General features: G+C 36.4%; 1 protein-coding gene across 4 annotated transcripts in view; it reads left to right on the top strand.

The window, feature by feature from the left end:
* asic1b (acid-sensing (proton-gated) ion channel 1b) overlaps positions 1-27,462 on the top strand; it is a 383,191-nt gene that overhangs the window by 317,573 nt on the left and 38,156 nt on the right. For all 4 annotated transcript variants that reach the window (XM_073936423.1, XM_005161667.6, XM_005161666.6 and 1 more), the window contains 3 exon segments: positions 9,089-9,239; positions 22,624-22,751; positions 27,173-27,323. In XM_073936423.1, coding sequence (XP_073792524.1) covers positions 9,089-9,239; positions 22,624-22,751; positions 27,173-27,323 — 430 coding nt within the window.

The raw sequence follows: 27,462 nt of genomic DNA, 5'->3' as shown, positions 1-27,462 counted from the left end.
TCCTTACTTCCTTTGTCAGCGTCTCCATCACACTACACTATGAGAATCAATAGTCTATTAAAATAGCCAAACAGAAGTTACTGTAGGTCAGACTTCCCTCAATATCTCTCAAAACACTGAAAACTTAAATAAGTTTGATTAATGCAAGTGATATAATTCAGTTAAATCAATTCATTTGGTTCACTGAAACATAATTGTTACAAAAACTGCTAGAAAAACATCTGACCTGTGTTTAAAGCTGTAATACCTAAATACGTAAACCTCAGGTATTTTAAGTACACCTTTTGTACGCTAACAAACAAATAAATCCATGTCTGTCCTCAAAACAACCGGAAAATACTCCAGTCGAGCACGTACAATGTGTTCCTGACTCATTTTTTCTTGTAGTACAGCTTGTGGGGCCCTTTTGGAAATTATAAATATTTTTTCAAAAGCACTGTTAGCATATTAAGGCCATCATGAAGGACCATTCTTTCAAAATAACTAGTAGTCATCCGCTTTTAATGAACCGGTGGCCTTGCTGAGGGGATTTCATTGTGAAGTTTCTCAGAAAGGCTCCACAATGCTTCTGCTAACGTCAACTCTCCTGCGTCCCAAGGTCAACACCACCCTTACTAACTACTCAAGTGTCGCCATGGTAACCACACAGCAACTCATCTTGGCAAAAGCCTTGCGTCTCTATGCGTAACGCTCGGTATGTTGTTATCTCATCAGGAGTAGTTTAGATGTGGAAGCAGCTCCGGAGCACTTATTGTCGGTAATGGCAAACGGGAACGATTATTCTAACATGTTTGTGTGGAAAAGCTTTTAAAAACATTAGCGTGGATGCTGCTTTTTTTTTTTATTTATTTATTATATTTTTTTTGACTGATAAAATCTATTTTTTTAATGTATAAAAATCCTGTGTCGGTTAGCAGTTGTTGAGGCTTTGATAAATAGCCCATAACTACAAGGATGAGCTGCTGAACAGGAGTCAGTATAGAGAATTTAGGGCCAGTTTACTATCACTACACTGTAAAACTCAATAAGGCAACTCAAACTATTTGAGGAAACCGATTACAACAAACCATCTAAGTTCAAAAACTAATCTTAATCGAGTACTGTCAACTTAAAACATTTAAGTAAAAGCAATTTGATCACAGTAAAACCATGTAAATAAAGAGAACTCAAACCAACTGAGTACTGTAAAACCCAATAAGTTAAGGCAACGCAAACTGTTTGAGGAAACCCATTGCTGCAAACCATTTGAATTAAAAACCTATTCTATATGTGTACTGTGCACTTACTCCATTTAAGTTGAAGTAATGAGGTATTTAATTAACTCATTACCATTAACACTGAGTTCAATACTCTTTTTAAATGAGTAGAATTAACTTTCAGTCAATATTGAGTTAAATACACTCATTTCATTTGATAAAGTTGACTGTTGGGTTGTACAGTGTAGTTCAGGTTTAACATTTGACATTATTTGTATTTGTATTATAATTTTTATGTTTTGTAAACTTCAATAGTTTGTTTTTAAGTTGTAATGTCAGCCATTTTGGGTGGCTTTTTTATTAAGAAAAGGCTATCAATCCGTAGATTTATTTTGGTTGAATCTACATAGATTTTTCCATCAGTTTTTCGTCACACATTATTTTAAGGCACACTTATTGATTTAGCTTAATTAACAACTAATTAACTGCTTAATAATTAATACGTCTAGTTGGGCCTTAGGTATTGAGAAGGAATCAACCAGTATCTTAATAATAGGCAGGTAGTTAACTGTGATAACTGGTACTTAAACTAAAGTGTTAAAGATACTGTGAAATGCTTTAAAATATGCATTTTTATTCTATCTTTGACATAATCTCAACCAAAACATGAAGAGAGGGAGGGCAATAGTGCTTTGATTTATCACAACTCTGCCAGTGAGAGTTTTTGACCTCAAATGCATCAAATGTAAAGTGTCTTAAAGGGGGCGGGGCATTTCAGATACTAGAGAGCATTTAATTGGTCAAGATTTGATGGGAAACTGAAGTATGAGGTGACGTGAATAAAATTGGTGATCCATTTATTAGAAAGTGACAAACTACAGGCTTTACATGTTTATATCTTCTAAACAAATTTTGCCTCTGTTTTGGAGCACGCCAGATTATAGATATTTTAAAAAGTAATAATACTGATACTAACAACTAAAAAAATAAATATATATTTTAATTGTATAGGACATTAACAAGTTATTTTTTTACATAAATGTGTTTATCTTGGAGTTTTCTGCATATATATAATGACAGTACACTTTAGTTTAAGTACCAAGTCATACTATTATTAATGGCTTTTTACCTGCAAATATTCGACTGATTATTAGTACTTATAAAGCATGCTTTTATTCTATATTCCTAAGCCTTCCTTGTGCTTCAGCTGAAGTACAACCTTACTAACTATTGATAAGTAGCAAATTAAGAGTTTATTGAGGCAAACGTTATAGGTAATAGGTTTGTTAATAACAGGGGCAAACTTAACCAATGAGCGAGGTAAGCAGCCGCTTAGGGCCCCAGGATATAAGGGCGCCCCAACTAATGCCAAGAAGCCTATATTATTCATTTACTTCTTTCATAAATTTTCTAACTCCATGTTCTTGCTTTCTGGCCGAAACACCTGTCAGATGATGAGTGCTTACATAGAAAAAAATATATAGAGAAAGAGAATGTTTTCAAGTTTCAATGCTAGGACCCCAAATCACTAAGTTCGTCCCTGGTTAATAGCAATAATTTTACCTTAAAATAAAGTGTGACCAAAACAAATACACTCAAATTAAAAGGAATAAAATCTGTCACAGGGGTGTTAACTTTTCAAAGGGTATACTTTTGTACCTTTAAGGCACTTGTACTTTTTGGTATGAATAAGTACCTTTAAATGTATAAACATGGACCTGTTAGGTAAAAAAGTGTACCTTTTAAAAAGTTTCCACCCCAGTGACTAGGGAAGCTCATATCGGTTTATTTAAAAACTCACCCTTTCGGTTAACGGTGAATCGGTTATTAAGAGCATCCCTACCAGAGACCGGTTTTGTACCTTTATTTTGAGAGTGTATTTATCATATAATAGTGTATTTACTCAATTTGAAGGACCAATTCTTGCTAACAAACCCCATAACTATTACATTTGTCTCAATAAACTCTTAATTTGCTGCTTACTTATAGTTATGACAGGTTTAGTTCTTTTATTTTTTGAGTGTCCTTACAATTCTCTTTGAAACAAAAGTGGTATTAATAAGGAAAAAGGCATGTGAGAGTTTGTGAGAGTTTATTAACTAAAACTATTTCAAAATAACTACCAAATAAGTATTAAAGTGAAATTGAAAAATTGTGCATTTATATGCATTTTTGAGGTTATTTTATGTTAGTTGACCTTGTGCCATTCATTTTAAACACAATTCCTTCAATGCAGCATTTCAGTGTTGACATTTTTTAAAAGCATGTATAAAGATAGCAGCCATTGACTAATGAATGTCTGGAATCTCATAGAAACATTCAGAACAGAAGGAAGTTCAGGCTCAGAACATAATCTATATTTTGTTTTTTACCACTCTCAACGTGATGTACATTTATAAAAGCGCCCCATTTGGTTGAATCAACTATTAATCTGTCAGTCTGCAGCATTTCAGCTTGCACACCAATATCTGACACATCTTTCAATGGCTTTGAGATGTTTGTATCTCAAACAGAAAAAGGGAAATATTAAAGAGATAGTTCACCCATTTTCTTATATATTTAATCACAGTCATGTGGCAACAGACTGTTAATATAAACAGCTTCTAATGGGAAAAACGTATTATTTATAATCACACTTGATGAAAACAGTGTGGAGAAAGACTTTGATTGACATTCTCCCTTTGTAAGTGTCATCAGACGGGGAAAGCCCCGCCCATTAGTGATCTCACCCTCATTAGCATAGAATGTTACTCTTGTTTTTGAATCTGCCAATATGCTGACACAGGCATTTGTAGCTCCGCCCTCTTTTGAAAATAGCACAATCTCATTTGAATTTAAAGCGACAGTTACTAACATGGGACAATTAGGATCAAAGGGTAGTTTCAACGAGTTATAAACATTATGTATGGAGTATTTTAAGCTGAAACTTCACATACACACTCTTAAAAACATCAGAGACTTCTTTGACATCTTGTAAAAAGGGGAAAATGTTCTCACCCACGTCACTTAAGATGTTGTTGCCTTTCTTTCTTCAGTAGAACATTAATGAAGATTTTGAGCTGAATCTGTGGTCCTTGGTGATTCATATAATAGCAGTGAATGGTGACAGTCTTTTTAGACTAAAAAAACACATACAAATATGTCCAAATCAATAGCCATGTCTCCTGATGACACACTGAAACAACAAGATTGGTCTGTGTAAGAAATGTACAGTATTATTAGCTTTAAACCAAAGTCTGCATGTGCAGATGTATTCCGGTTGCTTTGTATTGCTTTGTAGTATGTTTGGACGGGAGGTCAGGGGACGGTTGGTAGAGACCAGCCTTCGTGCATTAGTAACTTTAAAGCAACAGGACTACCATTGGACTGCATTCATATATGCACCAAAAATTAACCAGGCTGTGGATTAATGCTAATCAGGCCGCTAGTTTTTTGCAATTTTTTTGTGATTTTTCACGAGAAAAATGGCTGATTTTGTGGTGGTAATTCCCTAGAAATGTGCGGACAATTTTGCGATTAAAATATATATTCATTATTCATTGATTTTCTACCGCTTTCCTGGGGCTGGGTCGCGGGGGCAGCAGTCTTAGAAAAGAACCCCAGACTTCCCTTTCCCCATACACTTCCTCCAACTCCTCCGGGGGGGGTTCCCGAAGCATTCCCAGGCCAGCCGAGAGACATAGTCTCTTTAGCATGTCCTGGGTCTTCCTCGAGGTCTCCTCCCAGTTAGACATGCCTGAAACACCTCCCTAGGTAGGCATCCAGGAGGCATCTGAAACAGATACCCAAGCCACCTCACCTGACTTCTCTCTAGTGGAGGAGCAGCGCCTCTACTCTGAGCTCCTCTTGAGTGACAGAGCTCCTCACCCCATAAGGGTGTGCCCTGCCACCCTGCTTGTATCTGAAAACTTGTCTTTTCGGTCATGACCCAAAGCTCATGACCATAGGTGAGAGTAGGAACGTAGATTGACCGGTAAATCGAGAGCTTTGCCTTTTGGCTCAGCTCCTTCTTTTCCACAACGGACCGTTACATCGACCGCATAAATGACAAGAACACAAACTATAAAAATAAAGCTTCTTTATTTTGGTCTCATGTCAAGACATGATCTAAAATGATAGGGATTAAGCCAAAGGAAGGCTGTATCGTTTTATTCCTTTGTCTCAGATTTCGCTCTCTGAAGCATTTGACAAGTACCTCACTCAAGAAATGCGTTAGGGCTTCCCCTACCATAATACACCTAAAACACGGATCACCACAAAACTCGTTGCAGGGAAACATTTTGGTTTTCTCTCGTTAACTGCAGGTAATAAGTTAAACGAAATCACTTATCGATTTTATGAACACCATAATACCAGCCATGCATGTAAATCACAAATAATGTTCTTCAATTCGATCACGTCCAGCAGCCGTCATCCTTGAATCAATCTCCATCACTGTAAGCTGCTTGCTTTTCTGCCAGATCTGTTGCTCCGTTTGTTAGTTGTTCGCTCTAACTTTTTTGCGGTCTGAAACACGTCAAACAAACAATACGCATAATTTGCGCCACAATCCAATCTAATCCTTGACTTCACATGTAAATCACTTGCTGTCTGCTTACTGCACAGGCTGCACAACAGCCCTGCCCCCATGTAATGTAATGATTGTGAGGTGAGGGCACAGGTGAGAGGTCATTTTTCGAGAGACACTCAAATGCATCACATGCTCTGCATATGTAACGTCTATAAGTCATGTAAAACAGTTCATTGCAAGTTGAAATAAATATATATTGATTATATGGTTTAGAATTGAAGGTTTTATGAGATTATTTACTTTTTTTGCAAATATTTTGCGTTAAAAAAAATTTGCGACTATTTATTGATTTTGCGTTAGATTCAGCGATCACAGAATCGTGAAAAACTAGAGGGTCTGGCTAATAATGCTTTCTTACACAGATCGTTTCTCTTCACAAGACCTCATGTGTCATCAAGAGCCATGACTATTGATTTGGACTCGAGTATATGTGTTTATTTTAAATCTAAACAACCTATCATCGTTCACTGCCCTTATATGAATCACCAAAGACCACCGATTCAGCTCAAAATCTTCATTAATGTTCCACTGAAGAAAGAAAGGCATCTTGGATGACCTGTGGATGAGTAAACGAAGAGGATTTTTCTTTATTTTTATCTCTTTAATGTAGACACGTGTTGCGTTTCTCTCTCAGGTGTGATTCCCCGGAGAGCTCCTGACAGTTTCTTATTGCGTTACCAGCTCCTCTAATAACGTGGCTGTTTCATTTCCTCCCCGCTGAAATTTCCTCATTTGTCTGTGATGGTAATCAGCTTCTCCCGCAGCGAGGAGCGCTTGTGTTTCTGAGACGCCACGTTCTCCATATCCGGCGGTCTGTGATCAGATTAGATGTCCATTAGTTCAGTTTCAATTAAGACGGGAGGGACGAGCCCTTCTGCCCTGGCGTGGATCATGTCACGAAATGCTCTATAATTAATCAAACGATTTCCTGAAAGTCGCCGCGTAAGACGCTGAAAGCAGCAGGAAGTGCGGCCGGGTGCTTTACTGAAGCACCTTTTAACTCGGACTCTAATGAATATGCTCGTGTTGACATTTAAAAGAAGTGCCTCCATAAAACGCACCAAAGGCTTTCAGAAATGTGCTCCCGTTGAACATTTTAACTGTATTATTAGTGGATTTATGTATTATTCACGACCATTTGATCAGCATTGGGATGATTAATGCAGCTATGAGGAATCTTTAAACAGATTTCTGCTCGTCTTATATTGTTATTAATATTAGTGGTTTGCTTTATTGTATAACATGAATTTAAGTTTTACAAGGTTTTACAATAAATCAAACCCCAATACCTCAGACAGGATTAGGGAAAGAAATAAAATTTAAATAATAATCATTAAAATATATTAAAATAATCTTATCAAAGACCAATTCACATTCTACATTTTCAGAAACATTTCCCAGATATTCACAACATGTTTCTTATTACATATGTGAGATTTTCAAGAGCCAACAATGTTCATATTTGTCCCAACACAAAGCAATGCAAGTAGTTTGCATTATTAGCTTTACGTCTGTTCTGCTAACTAAATTTTCATAGTGAGTAAGTATATTGTATACAAACTGTTGTATTTGTTATTTCTCTAATGAAAGATCATGGAAATAGAAATTATGGAACAGTCTTGAACAGATTCTCAAACAATGTCAGGATATTAATCAATTTAAAAACTTGTATAAATATATATATATTATTAAAGGAATATAATGATGAATAGAGGTGATTGAAAAAGAATGAAATGAGAGCAGTATGATCATTTCAGTTAATGGCTGTTTGCAATACGATGCATCTATGTTATAAAATGTAAATGTACAAATGGAATCAAACATGTAATATGTCAAAGATGCCAAATGGATAAAATATGTCTCATGTAAAAAAGAAGAGAAGTGAAAGGAGAAATAAGTTAAAGTAACAGATGAATAATGCGTGTTGTAATGGGGTGGGAAAATAATAAGCTTGTGCTTCATCCCACTCTATTTCGACCATGACAGAATGTTTTATTTTATTTTTTTTTTTTTTGTGTGTTAAAGAAATTTTATTCATGATATTTCTGTTCAAAATAAACTAAATCAAATCAAGCCAGAGCTGAACAGTTGTGTCTCATTTGTTTCTAAATGAATCATTTGAGTCATTGATTCAGTGATCCATTCTTAATCATCTAAACCTATGATTTAGTGAATCGGCTATTATTAAAAAATACTTAAGCTTTAGTATTTAACTATTCTACAAATATGTATGTGAATGAGAATCATATCCCTGCTTTTCGCAATTTTTTAAAATGTAGTTTATACAGATCAAAATAGGTAAAAGATTATACTGTATATGGTCATGCATTGCATGTTTGGTGGTCTTAAATTTCAAATAAGTTGGTATTAAAAGTTTGCCAGTACTGGGTTGTGGCTGAAAGGGCATCCTCTGGGTAAAACATATGCTGCAATAGTTGGTGATTCATTCTGCTGTGGTGACCCCTGATAAATAAGGGACTAAGTTGAAGGAAAATGAATGAATGAATAGTATTAAAAAGATCTTAAAGTCTTAAATTGAACTATTGCAACTATGTAGACACTCTGGTAAAGATTACTTATTTGAATTAAAGCAACAAGTTTGCACATTTAAATTTAGTTATCTTAACAATTACAATAAAACTTACAGCAGTTTTGCACAAAGCAACTTCCAATTTGTTTAAAGTACACATTTGATCAGTTTTTGTCTTCTTCAGGAATCAAACCCACAGTCTTAGCTTTTGTTCATCTGCTCTAAGCAGCTCAACTGCTGTACACTGTAAAAATGCTGGGTTCCAGGCCCGTGCAGAGACCGTCCAAAGGGCATGTGCAGGATAATTTTTTTATGAAGAGCGGGGGGGGGGGGGGGGGGGGGGGTGTTGGGGGGGGCTGGGTAGGGGGGGGTTGAAGGGAAGAAGGGGGTGCGCGTACTGAAGAGCGGTGTTATCGCGCGCGTACTGATCAGCTGTGTTGTCGCGAGCGTACTCAAGAGCGGTGTTGTCGTGCCTACTGAAGGGCGGGACCGAAGGTGTGCCGCGTCGCGGGGGCACTTTTGATCATTTTGGAAGGGCACTTTCTATCCAAGACTAAAAAGGGCATGTGCACTGCACAGGTTGAGCCCTATGTGTGCACGTGCCTGCTGGGTTCCACACAATCGATTTGTGTTGGGACAACAAAAAAGAATTAAGTTGAGTTGTTAGTTTTTACAAATTTAAATGGACTGAACATGAAACACACCCCCCACCCCCTTGAAAAAGTTTGAGTGAACATAATTTTTTTAAATTGTACCTCACCATTTCTTACCCAATGTCTGTTTGTTTTTCAGATCTTCACGCGCTATGGGAAATGCTACACCTTCAACTCTGGACAGGACGGCCGGCCACTTCTGATAACCACGAAGGGAGGAATGGGAAATGGTCTAGAGATAATGTTGGACATCCAGCAGGATGAATACCTGCCTGTGTGGGGAGAAACAGGTACAACATATTCTAAACCAGGGGTCACCAAACTAGTTCCTGGAGGGCCGGTGTCCTGCAGAGTTTAGCTCCAACCCTAACCAAACACACCTGAACAAGCTAATCAAGGTCCTACTAGGTATACTTGAAACACTCAGCAGAAATCTAAAGTGACTTCAGTTTAACATGAGAACACATCATATCAAAGTTATTATAGTTAAGCATTTTTAAATTAGTTTTTATTTTGATACAATTTTAATTTTAGTTTTTATTAGCGCTGGGCAAAGATAATTATGAGTAATCATATCCAAAACTAACATTTGTATATACATAATATAAGTGAGTGTACTGTGTATATTTAATATGTATATATAAATACACATGTGTGCGTAGGTTTGAGATGTTATATTTATATTTAGATATAAAATACAGAACCGGATAACTCAAAACAGCAACCTCAAGTCTCTCCTCCATCTTCAAAAGTCTCCATGGTTGTCTTGACAACACAAACACTGCAGGCACCTAAACGGAAACTCCATCTTTGCTTTCATTTGATTGGAGAATGAAAAAAACGTGACTGATGTAACGCTCTTTTTCTGCTCGGAGTTAACTTATTTTCAACTGCAAGCGCACGGCACACAAGGGTAAAAATGTGAGGCGCAGCAGACGATTATAACTTGAGGCACGCAGGGCATATAAGCAGCTCGCAAAACGCTTGCGGCCTTTAGAAAGTCATTAAGAAAAGGCACCTCTCTACGCAAAAGTGGGTTCAGTTTGATCGTCCCCTTAGGCTGTGAAAGTACATCCTTATGTATTTTAATAAACATCCAAAGGTCACATTTTCCACAAAAAAGTGCTTATTAATTCTGAAAATGATTATCATTATTTTTGCAAATTATTATTTTAATTCAGTTTGTTCTTCAGTGACTTGTTAGTTTCATTTAGTTTTAGTTGTTCATTTATTGTTATTAGATTTTTGTTGTTGTTGTTGTTGTTGACAAAAGTGTTTTTTGACCAGTAGTGTTAGTTATGCATCATACTGACCTTCTCGAACAGCTATACCCTTTTTTGTCTTGTTTTTGTTTACAAAAGAACTATAGATAAAGTTAATAATTGCATTTCAATGTCTGGATTCAATTCAGTCCCCAGAGGAACGAAAGCTCTTCTCAGATATTTATCTTTTTACACTCCTGATATCCAATCAAACACTAAATGATTCCAGCTGAAATGCTTAGGATTCAATCCACTCTTCCAGTGAGATTTGCATAATAACAGCATGGCCCTCGGTCTCGTCTAAACATCAGTAATCTGCTTAGGAGGTTTAGTTCAGGATTAATATGTGTTTGCTAGACTGCCGCAGCGTCAATGATAATAATCCACAGGTTAAAGTGAACAGACTGTGAATCAGCAGTTAAATGAGCATCAGTAATGTCAAAAAGCTCAACGCAAATGTCAGAATCGATTCAAATGCGTACATGTTAGCGTTCACTTTCGCTGTTCCTTAACATAAAGTTCATTCCCTATAATTATTATAATTATATAATATTCCCTACAGCTACCTTAATATAAGAACTGATTTTGAATGCTTGACTTGATGTGATTTAATGGATTAATTGAAGAAAGGCAAGTTTATTTATATAGCACATTTCATACACAATGGTAATTAGGGCTGGGAAATTTATAAACCAAATTATTTCGATATTGTCAAAAAATGTTCGATATTCGATATATACAGTTAAAATCTGAATTATTAGCCCCCCTTTTATTTATTTTTTAAGTATTTCCTAAATTATGTTTACATTTTTTTTATTAAAATGTTTTTTTTCAATGTTTTATTTATACATTGTGAAACGTTACAAAAAATTACAAAGACATGAACATGTAACAATAAGCAAATACGCTGAAGAGTATTTTGAGCAAATAATAATAATAAAAATAAATAAATAATAATAAATAAAAATAAGATAATACAAATAAATAGATAAATAAATAAAAAACAACAACACTAGTGCAATCTTATATACAGAGAAAACAAGTCTACAATGTGTTAACCAGAAATAGTTTCCCGTAAAAGCTGGGCATAAGGGGGTGGGGACTTAATCATAAGGAGCAGGGTCAAGCTGAAGAGTTTGGACATATTTGCGAAGGGGTTCCCACAATTTAATAAAAATAGTGCTAGTTCGGTGAAGAGAGTACCTAATTTTTTTCTAATTTCATAAAATAAAGAACATTTCTTATCCAACAAGTGTGAGAAGGAGGTTGAGGGCTCTTCCAGTTCAGAAGAATTAATCGCCTAGCCAGAAGGGTTAAGAAGGCTTCAAAGTCTACAAAATGAGAGGGTAAAGTGTGGTCGGCGGGAAGACCCCCAAATAAACCAATAATTGGACATGGTGGGATATCAACAGTGGTAATAGCTGATAGCAAGAGAAATGTTTGTCTCCAAAAAGAAAGCAGGGAAGGACAGGACCAAAACATATGAAATAAAGTAGCTGTACCAGAATGACACCTGTCGCACTCAGGGTCAATAAACAGATTGATGCGAGCTAGCCTGCTCTTGGACCAATGAGCTCTATGCACTACCTTGTATTGTATTAGCCTGTGACCTGCACAGATTGAGGAGGAGTTAACCCTGTTCAAGACCGCTTTCCATGTCTCCTCAGTAATGTCAATATCAATATCTTGAGACCAGGTGGTCCGTAAATTATCAGAAGAAAATTGAAGATTAATAAAATGTTTTTAGTAGCTTTTTACCTTTATTTGGATAGGATAGTGGAGATTACAGACAGAAGCGATTTGGGAACTAAGCTAGCGTCACCATGAGCACCTAAGTGCCATGTTTCAGCGCACTTTGGCGCCCACGCAGAGCAAGGAATTTTTCACAGTATGTCTGATAATATTTTGTCTTCCAGAGAAAATCTTACTTGTTTTATTTCGGCTAGAATAAAAGCAGTTTTAAATTTTTTAAACATCATTTTAAGGTAAAACTATTAGCCCCTTTAAGCTTTATTTATTTTCAATAGTTTACAGAACAAACCATTATTATACAATAACTTGCCTAATTACCCTAACCTGCCTAGTTAACCTAGTTAAGCCTTTAAATGTCACTTTAAACATTTTAAAACACTGTTGTCCTAAAAAACAAAAAGTAAATAAATGATTTTACACATTAGAAACGGTATAACGGTAATGTGGTAAAGGGGGCCGCTCGGTGCATTCTTTTGGAGTATAATATTTGAGCACAATATTTCAAAATCTTACATCGTCGTCAAAATTATTTCGATATTATCGCTAATATTCGATGTATCACCCGGCCCTAATTGTAAATGCTTTACATAAAAAAAACATAAAATACAAGTATAAGAAAATAAAACAAAGAATAATTATAATAATTACAAACAAATTAAAATGTGTTAAAACATTTTTAAAGGAATAAGTTTTAAAGGAATGAAAATGAAAGACATAATAGTAATCTGTTGGACATAGAACAGTGCTCATTCCATAAATGCACAGCTAAACGAATCCCTTCGTTTTAATGTGTTTATTCAACAATAATGTCTTTTATTGTATATATATATATATATATATATATATATATATATATATATTATAAACAAAATAATGCTTTTAGATGTTTTTTATTCAAAGCAGCTTAATGTTCTCTAGGAATCAAACCCATGACCTTGGCGTTGCTGTTGTTGTTCTCTTATGTTAGAGCTCCAGAAAATGATAATAAGTAGTATTACTGACATAGCACTATAGTTTAAATAGTGTTTTTTGCTATTAGATTGATAGTAGAGTGGATGTTTGTCTTGGACTTTCCCGGCGTATGCTTTCATTTTGAGCTCATTACTGTTTGGATTGCATATTTATGGCAGGATACGAAATTGGGAATCTTAAAAAGCAATCATTATGCATATGGAGTCTTCTAATGCTCTTGATTTAGGGAGGTCAGCAGATTTTGGAACAGATCCGTAAACAGAAACACTCCACTGTAAAAAAAAAAAACAAATCAACTAAACTATCAGACTAAAGCCTAATGGTTTCCCAGGTTTCCAAGAGGTTTTCATCACTTACAAAGGGGGTGGTTGGTGATTTTAGAGCCTTCTGAATACAGAATTCCAGTGTTTTCTCTCACAAATTACAGATTGGGTTTTTGACAAACACCAAGGTTGTGTGGTGATTTAATTGCAATCAGAATTCACATCTCTGAGTTTGCAAAGGATATCAATCCAAAAGTTATTTTCGAAACTCTTTTTGGCCACTGTACGGTTGCACTTCAGGTTACTTTGCAAAACTTTGAAAAGCTTCTTCATGCCCATTAGAAAGGGATGCGTACATTACTGAAATGCTGACATTTAGTGTCCGTGTACAGGCTTAATCACTGACTAGCTGTTAAAAGCTGCATTTTTTGTGTTGTGTTGTGTTTCACTGTAATTTGATGTACTTTTTGTCATGATTATCATGTAAATACTGACACCAACGAGTCTCACAAACAATATTTGAGGATCCCACATATAAATACAAGGGATATGAATGACCAGAGTCACCACAGTATAATATTATCATGATGCTTGGCGTCATGATACAATATTATTGTGCCTTCAACATTGTGAAATTCTGCTATTTACTGCAATTTATATCTTATGCCAATTCGAAATCTTTAGCAACATTGGTTTTATTAAACATTTCTCAGCTTTTTTTTTATCTGACTTCAGTTTTATTGATGCAATGCAACCTGGGATTTCAATGCTAACCAACTGGTTAATAAAAACCTGTCAGAAATGTTGTATGTATCTTACTCTAATGCCACCATTTTTATTTGACTGTGTGCTGAAGGTGACCCCGCTCACCAGAAAAAAAAAAAAAACACCATCTATTGGACTATAAAGAAACTAATTTTATTATTCAAAAATAGTTTAATGAAATATTAGAGTTTTCATTAAGTAAATGCCAAAAGATAATCTCAGCGACTGAGAGGCATTGTAAATGATAAGTTTTAGCGTGCACATATGAACATGAGTCTCCATAGATTACATTCTTCTGGGCCACTTGTTTGACATTTTAAGTTTTCCACAGAGATAGCGTTAGTCCTGTTTTAAATCTGCTGCTATGCTGAAGGATAGGTGTTTGTAGCTCCGCCCTCTTTGAAAAGAGCACAATCTCATTTGAATTTAAAGAGACAAATACCAAAACAGTACAATGTGGATCAAAGCCTAATAGGCTCAGTTTCAAAGAGCTATAGAAAATGATTAATGGGGTATTTTGAGCTGAAACTTCACACACACACACACACTCTAGGGACATCAGAGACTTATTTTACATCTCACTAAAAGGGGGGATAGTAGGTCCCCTTTAAATTTGAAGTGTTCCTATTTTAAAACAAAAATAAAAGGTCCTGTTTGACTCAAATTGAAAGAACTAAAGAGTTTAGTTTATATTGTCTATGCACTAAGATTCATGTGAACTACTATTTAGTCAAGTAATTTCATTACTTATAGATTAATTAGTTTACTTTTCAGACAAAGTATTTAGAAAAGCTATTTAAACACTGGAAAGAATGCTTTTCTTACTTAGATTTTTTGTCTTGTTTCTAGTCCAAATATCTAAAAATTCCTAAATCAAGCAGAATTTTCTAGACAAGCAAAACATGATGTTGTTTTGAGAAATAATATGCCAATATTAAGTGAGTTTTTTTCTTAAAACAAGCAAAATAATCTGCCAATGGGGTAAGCAAAATAATCTTACGTCAAAAGAAAAAACAAGATTAATTTGCTTACCCCATTGGCAGATTATTTTGCTTGTTTTAAGAAAAAACTGACTTATTATTGGCATATTATTTCTCAAAACAAGACAACATGTTTTGCTTGTCTAGAAAATGCTTCTTGATATAAGAAATTTTAGATATTTAGACTAGAAACAAGACAAAAAAATCTAAGCATGAAAAGCATTTTTTGCAGTGAATCTAACCATAATGCACTTTCACAAACTTCCACAAATTTCACAAGGTTGTTTTTACAGCATTGAATTACATTACAACACATTCAGTTAAATAGATTTAAGCATTAATTTAGTTGTTCAAGCATAAAACGAGATGAAAGACCATTGCAATCACTAGTGCCATCAGTAGCAACAGTCTAGCGCTGAAACTCTATTAAAAATACTGGGGTAAAATAAACGGTCATATTTTAAAGACATGGCAGGGGGAAATAGACTTTATTGCGGTGCTTCTTGTCTGGTCTGAGACCCACTTTATTTCGTATATCTGACAGGCAGTGAAGATCGCTGATGTTTAAAGAAATCTAATCTTAAATGTGACAATTTTGTAATGGATGAAATTGAAAAGTCTGTGTGCATATAGCTCATTAGTAATGAATTAATTTTCTGAAGTAACTTACCCAACACTGCCACCATAACATCCTGTCCTATCCGAAAGCATGTGTAAAATAACTAAGGACCTCGGGAGGTTTTTCTTTCACAGACGTCCCCGTGAGAAACAACAGCCTGTTCGAATAGGGCTTAAGCCTTTTTTAAAAAAGAAAGCTACACGACAGCAGCACACACAGGGCATGTTTTCCAGCTGAAGGTCAGAATGCTGCGAGGAGAAAACGTCAGTGACCTTTCTGCTAAAGTTCAATCAGTTTTGAGCACTCGAGATGCAGAAAGTGACGTGACGTTGAATACCATTGATTGCAGAACTGCAAATACCCAAACCCACATTTCAGATGCACGACTGCAAGTCAATCACATGTGATGAGTAGATCCACACAGAATCTGTGCCAGAGAAATCTACAGAAAATTAAACTGATTAAAAAAAAAAAACAACATAGACCATCATTTCATCTATTCATTGTGTAAATCCGTATGAAAATATACATTTGTTAAGATTTTAAAAGTATTTGTTTGTTATATAATTGAATATGTAAATGTTTAAATATTTAGAAGATTTGCATACCATGCAGCTTTTAAAGTAATATTTTATGATTTTTGTGGATATATTATATGAACAATAAGAAATTTTAAAGCTTAAAGGGGACCTATTTTGCCTATTTTTACAATATATGAAATAAGCCTTTGACATACCTAGTGTGTGTCAAGGTTATAATAGTTTCGGATTTTTCCTTAGTTTTGTTTTTTATTTTGTTTTGACTTTTTGTTTTCAAATTAGTTTTAGAGGTAGATTTATTCGTTTTATTAGTTTCTATATTTTGACATTGCTTAGTTTTAGTTTAGTTTTTATTAATTTTGGTATTAGTTTGTTTTTTTGTTTGTTGTTTTTTGTAAATTGGGATATTTGTTCAAGATTCAAAATCATTAGAATAAATTTTGTATAATAAAACTCAACCAAAGATGCAGTAGGCAAATTTTTTTACACAAGAATACTACCATATACCACTAGCATCTATTCATCCTCAAATTCAAACACAACAGCCCACAAGATAGCAGCCTCAAGTAAAATATGCGTGCAAGGCTGCTTCTGAGGTTAAATGCATAGTAGTGATGGGAAGTTCAGATCTTTAACGCAAACCTAATCTTTAGTTACAATCTTCCAAAGTTTGGACTCAACATATCAAAAATATGTAGTCAGCAATCATAATTTCAGTCAGCTAAAACAACACCATGATCTGAAAAGTTTCTTACAATTATGTTTTGCAACCCAACTGAAGCATGATTTCTTTATTCAAATTCCATTACGACTTTCTGTTATGAAATAAACGTACGTTTCGCAAGATACTGCAGTTCAAGTTTAGTTCACTGAATCACGCATTTGCAGTATTATTTTTCAATTCTAATCTCAGTGTACTGTTCCAATAACTGAATAACTCAGTATACTGTATATTGGCTTATTTTGAGTCAGAGGGGGGTATCAGGCATGTAAAAAGTTAGTTGTTTGTGGATGAGTGCTAAACATTTCTGGAGACACGAATCGTTTAAAATGATTCAGTTTGATTTGGTAAGTTAGTTCAACCGGTTCACTTACGATAGAAGATCCTGTTGAAAAGAATGATCCAATCACTAATACAGAAAAAAGAAACATTATTGGGCACAAATGTGTTAAAATTGATACTTTTAGGTCTCTGCTCGGGTTGTGTTTAATGTTGTCACCGTGCTGCTGTCATGTCTAGTCGTAGTTTCTGTCGTGGGAGCAACAGCGACAGCGAGACCGAATTGATCTTGCTAATGGCTGCAGTAGGATTTTGGACTCTGAGATGCAGTATGAGTCAAACACCTGGCAGCACGAAGTAAATAGATTTACTTCAAAAGGCTTACAGTATGTATTAAGTACATTTACAAAAATGAAAATGAAGGATGTTTTTGCTATAATTTTAGTTAGTTTCAGTTAGTTTTGTATGCAGTTTTTGTTTATTATTTAGTTAACGAAAATGATTTTATTCAATACTAGTTTTCGTTTTTTCATTTGTTTTGTTCACTATAATAACCTTGGTGTGTATGTGAAAAATCTGCTTAAAATACCCCACAACAAATGTTTTTTAACTCTTTGAAAGTGCCCCTTTTAGGCCAAATTGTGCCCTTTTTGGTGACTGTCGCTTTGAAATTCAAATGAGATGTTCAAAAGAAGGTGGAGCTAAAAATGCCAATGTGTCAGCATAGCAGCAGATTTAAAACAGCTGCTTCTCGCTCAGGGCTGTTTATGCGAAATAGGCGGAAATTGTCACTAATGGGTGGGGCTTTCACCTTCTGATGACACGTACAAAGGGGGATGTCAATCAGAGTGTCTCTGCAGACTGTTTTTATCAAGTGAGATTATAAAAAATATAATTAATGCATTAGAAGCTGGTTTTATTCACACAATGATGTCACACAACTGTGCTTAAACCCCTTATAAAAGGGATTTTTTGCATAATAGATCCCCTTAAAATAAAAATAAAAAGTATTTTTAATAATAATTTTCTCTCAATTTTTTTTTTTTTTTTTTTTTTTTTACAAAATTAACACCAAAATACATTTTAAAAAAGGTCCAGAGATTCAGTCTGGCTGTAGTGATGAGACGCGTCCAGATTCAGAAGTGAAACCCTCTGGAGTCTGTCTCGGGACCATTTTAACCTCTCCACGCCACTGTAATTGAAAACAGAGAGGGGGTAGATGGGAAACCCTTCACACCTGCCAGTGTCACCGCCCGACATTTACCCAGATTGTTTTTATAATGCTGTGATTTCCTGAGGAGTTCTGCTCATGCTGCCTCCAGTTTCTCCAGCCGCCAGGTGCTCTCCGAGGTCTCAGATATCTAATCACATCCTCCGAGCTGCTGAACGCTGTCCTGAAATCTCCTCCGCGGCTGACTGCATTTCTCCGTAATTACAAAGCAGCTGTCTGGATGTCCTGACAATGGCAGACTCCTGCAGATACGCTGCTCTCTGCACTGCTTCTCTCTCAGGTTTTTTCACACGGTGTGCTTAACCCCGAGCTAACGTCTGTTTAACCTGAGTTAATTCACATGTTACTTTTTTTTTTTTTTTTAATGGGTTGGAATTACTTTTACCCTTGAGTTGTGATCCCTGCTAACCCTGAATTGGATACCAGAAGAGTATATGATAGAGAAACGATGCAGTGGTAAAATGTTTTGGCAGGCGTGTACTGTATCGTCTGAGGCCAATCGTATACAGAGCCCTATTAAAATAATGGTAAATCGATTGTTATAAATGTCGAATGGTGGCAAACACCTCCAGATTTATAGTGGATTATAAACTATTTTGAACTTAGTTTAAAAAATGATTTGTTTCCAGGATCAAATGCAAGAAATCAATTTAGACTGCGAAATTTTGTGGCATTTCCTCAGTTAGACCGATAATTAATAATGCCGGTACACTTTGTTTCCATATTTTGTGATTTACAAGTGTTTTCTGTTTATTTATGGTTATGAATTGCATTATGGAATGTTGTATTTGCCATTTCTTCATATTACACCTACTTCCTTTAACAGCATTTCTCTCCTCTTCATTAAATATTCCAGCATTTTAATTAGCTCTGGAAGAATATAACACACCCATTTCATGACTCATTACATTGCCTCGACACATTTGCTTCGACTGTTTCAGTGTTTCATGAAGCCTTGCTTTGCCCACCACTAATAGCAGGCAGGGGTCAAAACAGGAACAAAACATTCATAACAAAGGCAATCCAAAAGTGTAAACCAAGAGACAGGCAAAGGTCAGGGCAAGCGGAAAACTATCAAAATCCAAAAAAACAATCCAAGAATCAAAAGCCAGATGAAGACATGGAAACAAGGACAATACTTAGCAAAGAATGAGTGTGTCTGTGGTGCTTAAATAGTCCAAGTAATCGGTACGGATGATCTGCAGCTGTGTCTGTGAAATCAAGGGGTGATCTAGAACTGGTGTGTGAGTGCTGGGCGTGATGGGATTTGTAGTTAGGTAAAGTGGCAGATGTGCAGTTCTCCAGCGATCCACAAACACTAATGATCATAACAATGACATATTAAATTATTTATTGGAAATTAAAACATTTTAATTATTAAACAAATTACGTTTATATAATAATAATATAACACTGCACACGCTGTTTAGCCAGCTTTATATCAAACAAAGCATGGAGATTAAGTTTTAAATGCTTATGTACAAACTACAAGAAAAAACTTTCTTGCAATGTTTGGTTCTCCTCTTCATAGTTGTACCAGTATCTATATTTAGTCTGGCAATAATGCAAGTGAAAAAATACCAAAAAATCCACTCGTTTCTCTTTCAAATTCTGCACCATTTCCTTAATCAGACAAATGATTATTAAAGTCAATTTTAGAGCTCATTAAAAAAAAAACCACAGATATTTACCATTTTTTCATATTACACCTACTTCCTCTCACAGCATCTCTCTCCTCTTCATTAAATATCCCAGCATTTTAATTAGCTCTGGAGGAATATAATCCACCCATTCCACGACTCATTACATTTCTCAGACTGCAACCCAAGATTCATTGTTAGCCTCTCCATTTTCATCCCATTTTTTCCTCTTCAAGCCAATCTCTAATTTCTGTTATTTCAGGCAGCAACCAATTTCTGAATATAGCTTTTTTTTACAGGCTATCAGCACAACCCCATCCAACATTCATCAGATTTGCCCTTTAACTTGGATTTTATGAGTCCAAAAAGTAAAGTTGAATTTGATGTGAATGTAAAATACGTCCTCAGAGCACTTCTGAATTTCTTTGCGAGTATATCTGAACTTTAAAACACCCCCAGAATTAATGGGTATCGGCTTCATTACACAATCTCCAGCAGACTGCAGTACGGTGTAAAGCCTGACTAGCCAGGATTAATTATAAACCCAGGATTGAGTTTAACAAGGCCCTGGAAAAGTGAGTTCATTCAGTGGCGTGGATGATCTGCTAATATAGTATTCATTAACAGGCGCATCTGCGAGTTTTATTGTGGCCGGCTGTGTGATTTCCCTCACGCTCTTTTGTTTGTGCTTTAATTATCATTAAGCAGATGTTTAAAAGGGGGAAAGTGTGATAAAGCCGTCTGCGTGCTCCTCTGTGTGCTCAATGAGGATGTGCTTGGAAACCGCATTTGTAACCAGTCATTAGTCGAGGACTCTGTCTGAATGGAAAAAAAACAGACAACTGGGGATGAAAGCCAGCGTTTGGACAATAATGCACTGGATTTGAGTGCTTGAACTGACCGGGTGGTGTCTGTAATCTGTGGGAACACCTTTGAAAGTGATTAGTCTGTGGGGTTTCTTTTTGCACATCATTTCCTTATAGCAAACTAACAGTAAGAGGGGCGTGGTTAAGAAGAACGCATCATTAGAAGTATAATGCAATAATCAATATGAGCCCATACAGACTCTATACGAACAGGCGGCTATGAAAAGAGCGATACATATTAGCACTGATTCTAAACAACCCCTTTTCAGTGAATATCAGCTGTTACCATCAGGAAAAAGACTGAGAATGCCAATGTGTAAAACTAATAGACTGAAGCTTTCGTTTGTTCCTACCTCGATAAAATTGTTAAACTCTACCAATAACACTGCTCCTGTAGTGAGTAGCACTTGACTGGGTTTTGTGTTTTATGTATTTATACTTGTATACGGTCTTATTCTGTACACAATGGATGTTCTCAACTGTTTGTTCTTAATTGTTTTGTTTTATTTATTTTTACTGTCCGTTTAGAGCAATGTTGTTGCGCCTTTTTTGCCCAAGATAAATTTCCTCTCGGGGACAAATAAAAGCCCCTTTCACACATACAGACCTTTCCAGAAAATTACCGGCAATTTTCCGGAAAGGTGTGTATGTGTGAACAGGCCCTTTTTGAAAATACCGGTAAATTCGTTCTGGCTATTTTCCGGAAAGAGAAGTTGTAACATTATTGGTAATTTGCCGGACTGCTGCGCTGTGTGAACGCAGAAGGAAGATTGCCGGAAAGAGCGCGTACACGTCGAGAACGTGCTGACGTGAGACGTCTGCTTTAGCCAATCAGAACAGTCAGACGCATTCACGTGTGCGCGGTTTATGGGAATAAAAGCCTTTGAATATTTTTCCAGACACATTTAGCTGCTAGAAGTTAGTCAGATCATGTTTCTATGTTCCTTCCTAATGCTAACTGTGTAAATAATTATCGATAAAATGTTTATGATAATCCGTTGTTTGTTTACCTTCAAGCTTTGCGTGTGCCCGTGAGCGCCCATAGCGCCAGCACACACACATATCATGAACATCTCGACATGCGAAAGTGTTTCTCTATGTTTTCATTGGAGTTGTACTCAATACTGATCCATCCGAAGAGTTTGTAATGTAGTCAAATGTTTACAAACACAAGCGCAGCCGTTTAGAGCTCATTTCTGGTTAATGATGTAAGAATTTACCGGTATTTTGGAATTGATGTGTAAACGCTCTTTTCCGGAAAAATTTCGTAACGTCCTCGCCTGTGTGAACAGCGCTTTTTTGAATTTAGCGGTAAAGTCGTTCCGGAAATTTTTCCGTGTGAAAGGGGCTAAAGTTTAACCTAACCAAACCTAAGTACTGCCACTATAAATGTGAAAGAAAATGGTCAGATTTGATTGAAGATTACCAAAAAAACATTTTTTCAGTGGATTAAAATGCATTTTTGGATTCGTAAATTAATTTCAGAGCGTGCATTATAACACCCCTTTCCATATACAAAAGTGAACATACGATTTTCCCTGTTGTATGGTAGGAGGTGGTTAAACTCAAACTCTAAAAAATAATCTCCAAATCCAAAAAGCTCACATACTGGAAGCGCAACCATATAGATCTAGTTAAAGTAGACTCCTGGGTTCAGCTTGAGCTTGTTTGATAGTGTGAAATAAGCTGAAAGCGCGGGCCGTCTTATCTGCTATCAGCTCTTCTTCTGAGACGCCTGCATTGAGTCTGTGTCCCCGCGTTCATGTCTCTTTATCTCTCTCGCAGACGAGACCACGTTCGAGGCAGGAATCAAAGTACAGATCCACACGCAGGATGAACCACCTTTCATCGATCAGCTGGGATTCGGAGTGGCTCCAGGCTTCCAGACGTTCGTCTCCTGCCAAGAACAGCGGGTACCCAATGATTGTTCTCTTTGTGAATTTCTCGGCGCTGGACTCGTCCCAAATAAACAGGGCTGTGATTCTGGTGGTCTATTGTTTTAGTACTTGTTTTTGATTTCTACAGCTGCTTGTGTTTATTTTTATATATATATACATACAGTTGAAGTTTATTAGTTATTATAAAGTTTATTAGATTATTAGCCCCCCTGAATTATTAAACTGCTTTTTTTTTCCAATTTCTGTTTTACGAAGAGAAGATTTTCTGAACAGATTTCTAAACATAATAGTTTTAATAACTCATTTCTAATAACTGATTTATTTTATCTTTCCCATGATGACAGTAAATAATATTTTATTAGAAAATTTTTCAAGACACTTCAATACAGCTTAAAGTGACATTTAAAGGCTTAACTGAGTTAATTAGGTTAACTAGACAGGTTTGAGTAATGAGGCAAGTTATTGTATAACGATGGTTTGTTCTGTAGACTATCAAAAAAAATATAGCTTAAACGGGCTAATAATTTTGACCTTAAAATGGTTCTTAAAAAATTTATAACTGCTTTTATTCTCGCCGAAATTAAACATAAGACTTTTTCCAGAAGAAAAAATATTATCAGACATACTGTGAAAATGTCCTTGCTCTGTTAAACATCATTTGGGAATTATTAAAAAAAGAAAAAAAATTAAAGGGGGACTAATAATTCTGACTTCAACTGTATATACAGTTGAAGTCAGAATTATTAGCCCCCTTTTGATTTGATTTTATTAATAACAAATCATTAATTATAAATTCATTAATTAAAAGCCTCAAATTAATAGTTATATATCATATTCATAACTTTTATATATTATTTTGAGACTTATAGATATTATAAGTATTATTGAGTCAAGTAATTAAATTCCTCATTGGGTATTTAAATGACTTTTTTGAAACAAAGTAATTAGAGTAGTCATTTAAATTCAGTTTTGATGATGTAATTAGTAATAAATACATGTTTTGAAGTAACTTACTCAAGACTGGTAGTTTTGAGTTCATTTTTGTAAAGTAGCTCAACTCCATTTCTGAATTCATATTGGCATCATTACATTATTTTATGCAAATTAAGCACATTTTTAATACAAATAATAAAACGGCTAATGACAACAATGAATGAAAATGTCTAGAACAGTCCTGAAAGACCAGAAAATAGGCTTCATGTTCCCTATTCAAGAGACACTCATGTATTCTTACTCCCTTTAAAATATAATTTCCTGCTTTTTTGTTGATTTCTGCGATGAGCTATGACGTGCGGCGAGATTCACTCAAGAAGAAGAAATTTGGTTTCTGACAAGCACGAGCATGATTTGATTTTCAAATGAGAGAGACAGAGGTCGACCCCGCTGTCTGGAATAAATGTTATTTATTTATAGGCCTCCCATGTTTCATTTTCATGAGGCCCACATTGCGAAAAGTAAGAAACAGAAGCTTTGTTTTTGCGTGAGATTGAAAGCGCTGTAACGTGATCGATAAACAAACAGCAGAAGATCTGAGTCTTGACTAACAGACAGACGGATGGTTGATATGCACAGACGGCTCTCTGCTCCTGGTAATTGGAGGTCAGCATGTCTCCCATGTGCAGTGGATTGATTTCGGTAACATTTCCCCTCATTTATTCTCCTCTAACACAAAGATCAGGCCATCGCTTCCAGATGCTGTGTCACTGGATGCTACAGGATTAGCATCTATCTCTGTCGCTCTCAGATTGACGGGCGTATTTAGTAATGGAGGCGATGCTCAGATTGTGCCTTGCAGACAGGAGCAGATCCAATAGTGTCAGCATGGACAGCAGCGTTTACTCAAGCCAGTGCACTTCACTGACTCATATAATGCCTGTGGAGATACGCATTTTTACTCGTATTTCAAGGCTCATTTTGGCACTTGAGGTAACTGTCATCAACTGGAATGAATCCAATCTTATTTCAGCTTCTAAATATTGTTTTTAGATACAATACAATACAAAGTGCTTTAAAATCGACATTTTTCATTCGAAATTTGACGTTATCTCAACTGAAACATGAAGAGAGGGCGGGGCATAGAGTAGATCCACCCCTTTAAACAAAAAAAAAACAACCAATAGTGTTTGGTTTTCTTACAGTTCTGCCAATGAATTCAGTTGAGTGCATCAAAAGAAAAAAGAGGGTGGGGCATGTCAGACAATAGAGAGCATTTGATTGGTCAAGCTTTTTAGGCGGGAGTGGCATTCATTCATTCATTTTCTTTTTAGCTTAGTCCCTTTATTAATCTGGGGTTGCCACAGCGGAATGAACCGCCAACTAATCCACAATATGCTTCCAGCTGCAGCCTAGTACTGGGAAACATTCATACACACTCATTTACACCGCACACTACGGATAATTTAGCTTACCCAATTCGCCTATGCCACCTGTCTTTGGACTGTGGTGGAAACCGGAGCACCCGGAGGAAACCCAGGCAAACTCCAGAAATGCTAACTGACCCAGTCGAGGCTCGAACCAGCGACCTTTTGGCTGTAATGCTGTGTTCACACTAGACGCAGAAGAAGCGTCAAACCCGAGTGATTTACATGTTAAGTCAATGCAAAGGCGCGAATAGACATCCTGTGGCTTAATACGCAAGAACGGCGCGGCGCAAATTACACGAATTGCGAAAATAGAGCATGTGTTTCGCGTGAATCGCTCGAGTTCAAAAATCTAAACTCTAAACTTAAGTGGACATTCTCGTTGCGTTAACCAATCAGGAACTTGCTCTTGTGGGGCCATGATTGTGACGTAGCGCCTGTTATTGGTGTCCCGGAGGAAATCCTCCAGCCGACACCGACAACAGTTCATCAAACTGGGCTTGGCTCAGTCAGAAGCACTACTGAATGCCTCGATCCAGGTTAGTTTTCTAGAGGAGTTTATAAGCTCAAAGAGCTGGATACACCTCTGAAAGGATCTAGTGGACTCAGACACGGCCCTAAACTTATCGACGCTGTTTTTCAGCCTTCATAAAGCACATAAACACTGTTATTTTCTTAATAAAATCCATGTTAGCCATTTAGCAACAAAGCTAGAGTCATCGGGCAGACAGAAGCCCTGCTCATCACGCGAATCCGCATCTGTTCTGAAGTGAATTTGACGAGCGAATGAAGCGGTCTAGACACGCAAATAAATCGGGGCTTGACGCACGAATGAAGCGAGTAAACTCAAATGTTCACACGGCTATTTACACACGAATAGCGCGATTTATCTATGCGTTCCACGCCTGGTGTGAACACAGCATAAGGTGATCATGCTACCTACTGCGCCACCGTAACGCCCACTTTGGGTGTTTATATCAGATCTTCCAAACATGAATTTTGTCACTGTTTTGGAGCACACCAGCTTATAGATGTCCCTAAAATGAACATAGTAATTGTTACATAAATCTGTCGCCAAACTAACCCATACACCGCCAGGTGGTTAACACATGTCTTATGAAGCGTATCAATGCGTTTTTGTAACCGATATAATTCTAACTTTTAAATTATTAACTCCAATAAACCATAAACAGAAGCTTGCAACAGTTGCTCTGCCTCTGAGCTCTTCTGATTGGACCATTGCTTTAGGACTTGACAGTCATGAGCTGCACTGCTTGCAAAACTCGAAGTTCTTTCAACTTGACATGGCATCGTGGGTGTATGCAAAAAAACAAGGTGTTTTTGGAGCGTAATGATGCTGCATGTCTTTTAGAAGAGCGTTCGCATTGAAGACTGCCCTATATCACCTTCCAGTCCTGCCTCTGTTGGCAGGTTTCAGAGTAAAGTCAACATGTCAGATGCTGGCGGTATAGAGCTGTTGTTTTGAACCTTCAAAAATTCTCTTATGGTTTCTGTGGCTTTTGTAGGATGTTTATGTATAATAATGAATCCATATGCAGAGACTTAATGCAAAGTTTTGTTGTTGTTGTTGTTTAGAGTTCCCATATGCATTTTTAGCACATGCATTTGCATTTATTTATGCTGTGCGCATTCCTTAAGCTGATAGTGAAGTGTCTCCAGGGATTACGGAGGGGTCCAAAACACATAGTACAGTAAGCAGCCTACCTAGACACAATCTTAAACCGCATACAAAGCTGCTTCTTAATGCAGGCAACAACATCATGCAGCCTTTAAAGACACATTCCAAACTACAAAACTAAATAATGCATCAGTTTGAGAACTTGGTAATGTCCATACTGTGCAAAATTAGCTGTTTTCTCTGATTCTGCAAACTCGTTAGCTGCTATAATAAACAACTACAGTGCTAACAATTTGCAGGACAATTAAAGTAAAAATAGTTTGCGAATTCAAGCAGCATAATAAAGCATTTTTTTGTTTGTTTGTTTGCATGAGACAGCTTCACACATTCCTGTTATGAATAATTCACTATTGTGTTTCTGTCTGTCTGTCTCACAGCTGACGTATCTTCCTCCTCCATGGGGCGACTGTAAGGCTACGCCGATAGACTCTGATTTCTTCAACACATACAGTATCACCGCCTGCCGCATCGACTGCGAGACGCGATATCTGGTGGAAAACTGCAACTGCCGCATGGTGCACATGCCCGGTAAACACACACGCACACACACACACACACATGCAGAGCTATCACACAGTAGACATGATTGTGTTAGATCTTGTTTGATTGACAGTGATAATATTTGTTGTTCTCTTATAAGCAGGAATAAAGTTTCAATGTAAGACAC

This window comes from Danio rerio, chromosome 22 (genome assembly GCF_049306965.1).
Source record: "Danio rerio strain Tuebingen ecotype United States chromosome 22, GRCz12tu, whole genome shotgun sequence".
Taxonomy (NCBI): domain Eukaryota; kingdom Metazoa; phylum Chordata; class Actinopteri; order Cypriniformes; family Danionidae; genus Danio; species Danio rerio.
The sequence above is the reverse complement of the archived record's forward strand: the minus strand, read 5'-3'. Positions and strand labels throughout refer to the sequence as shown.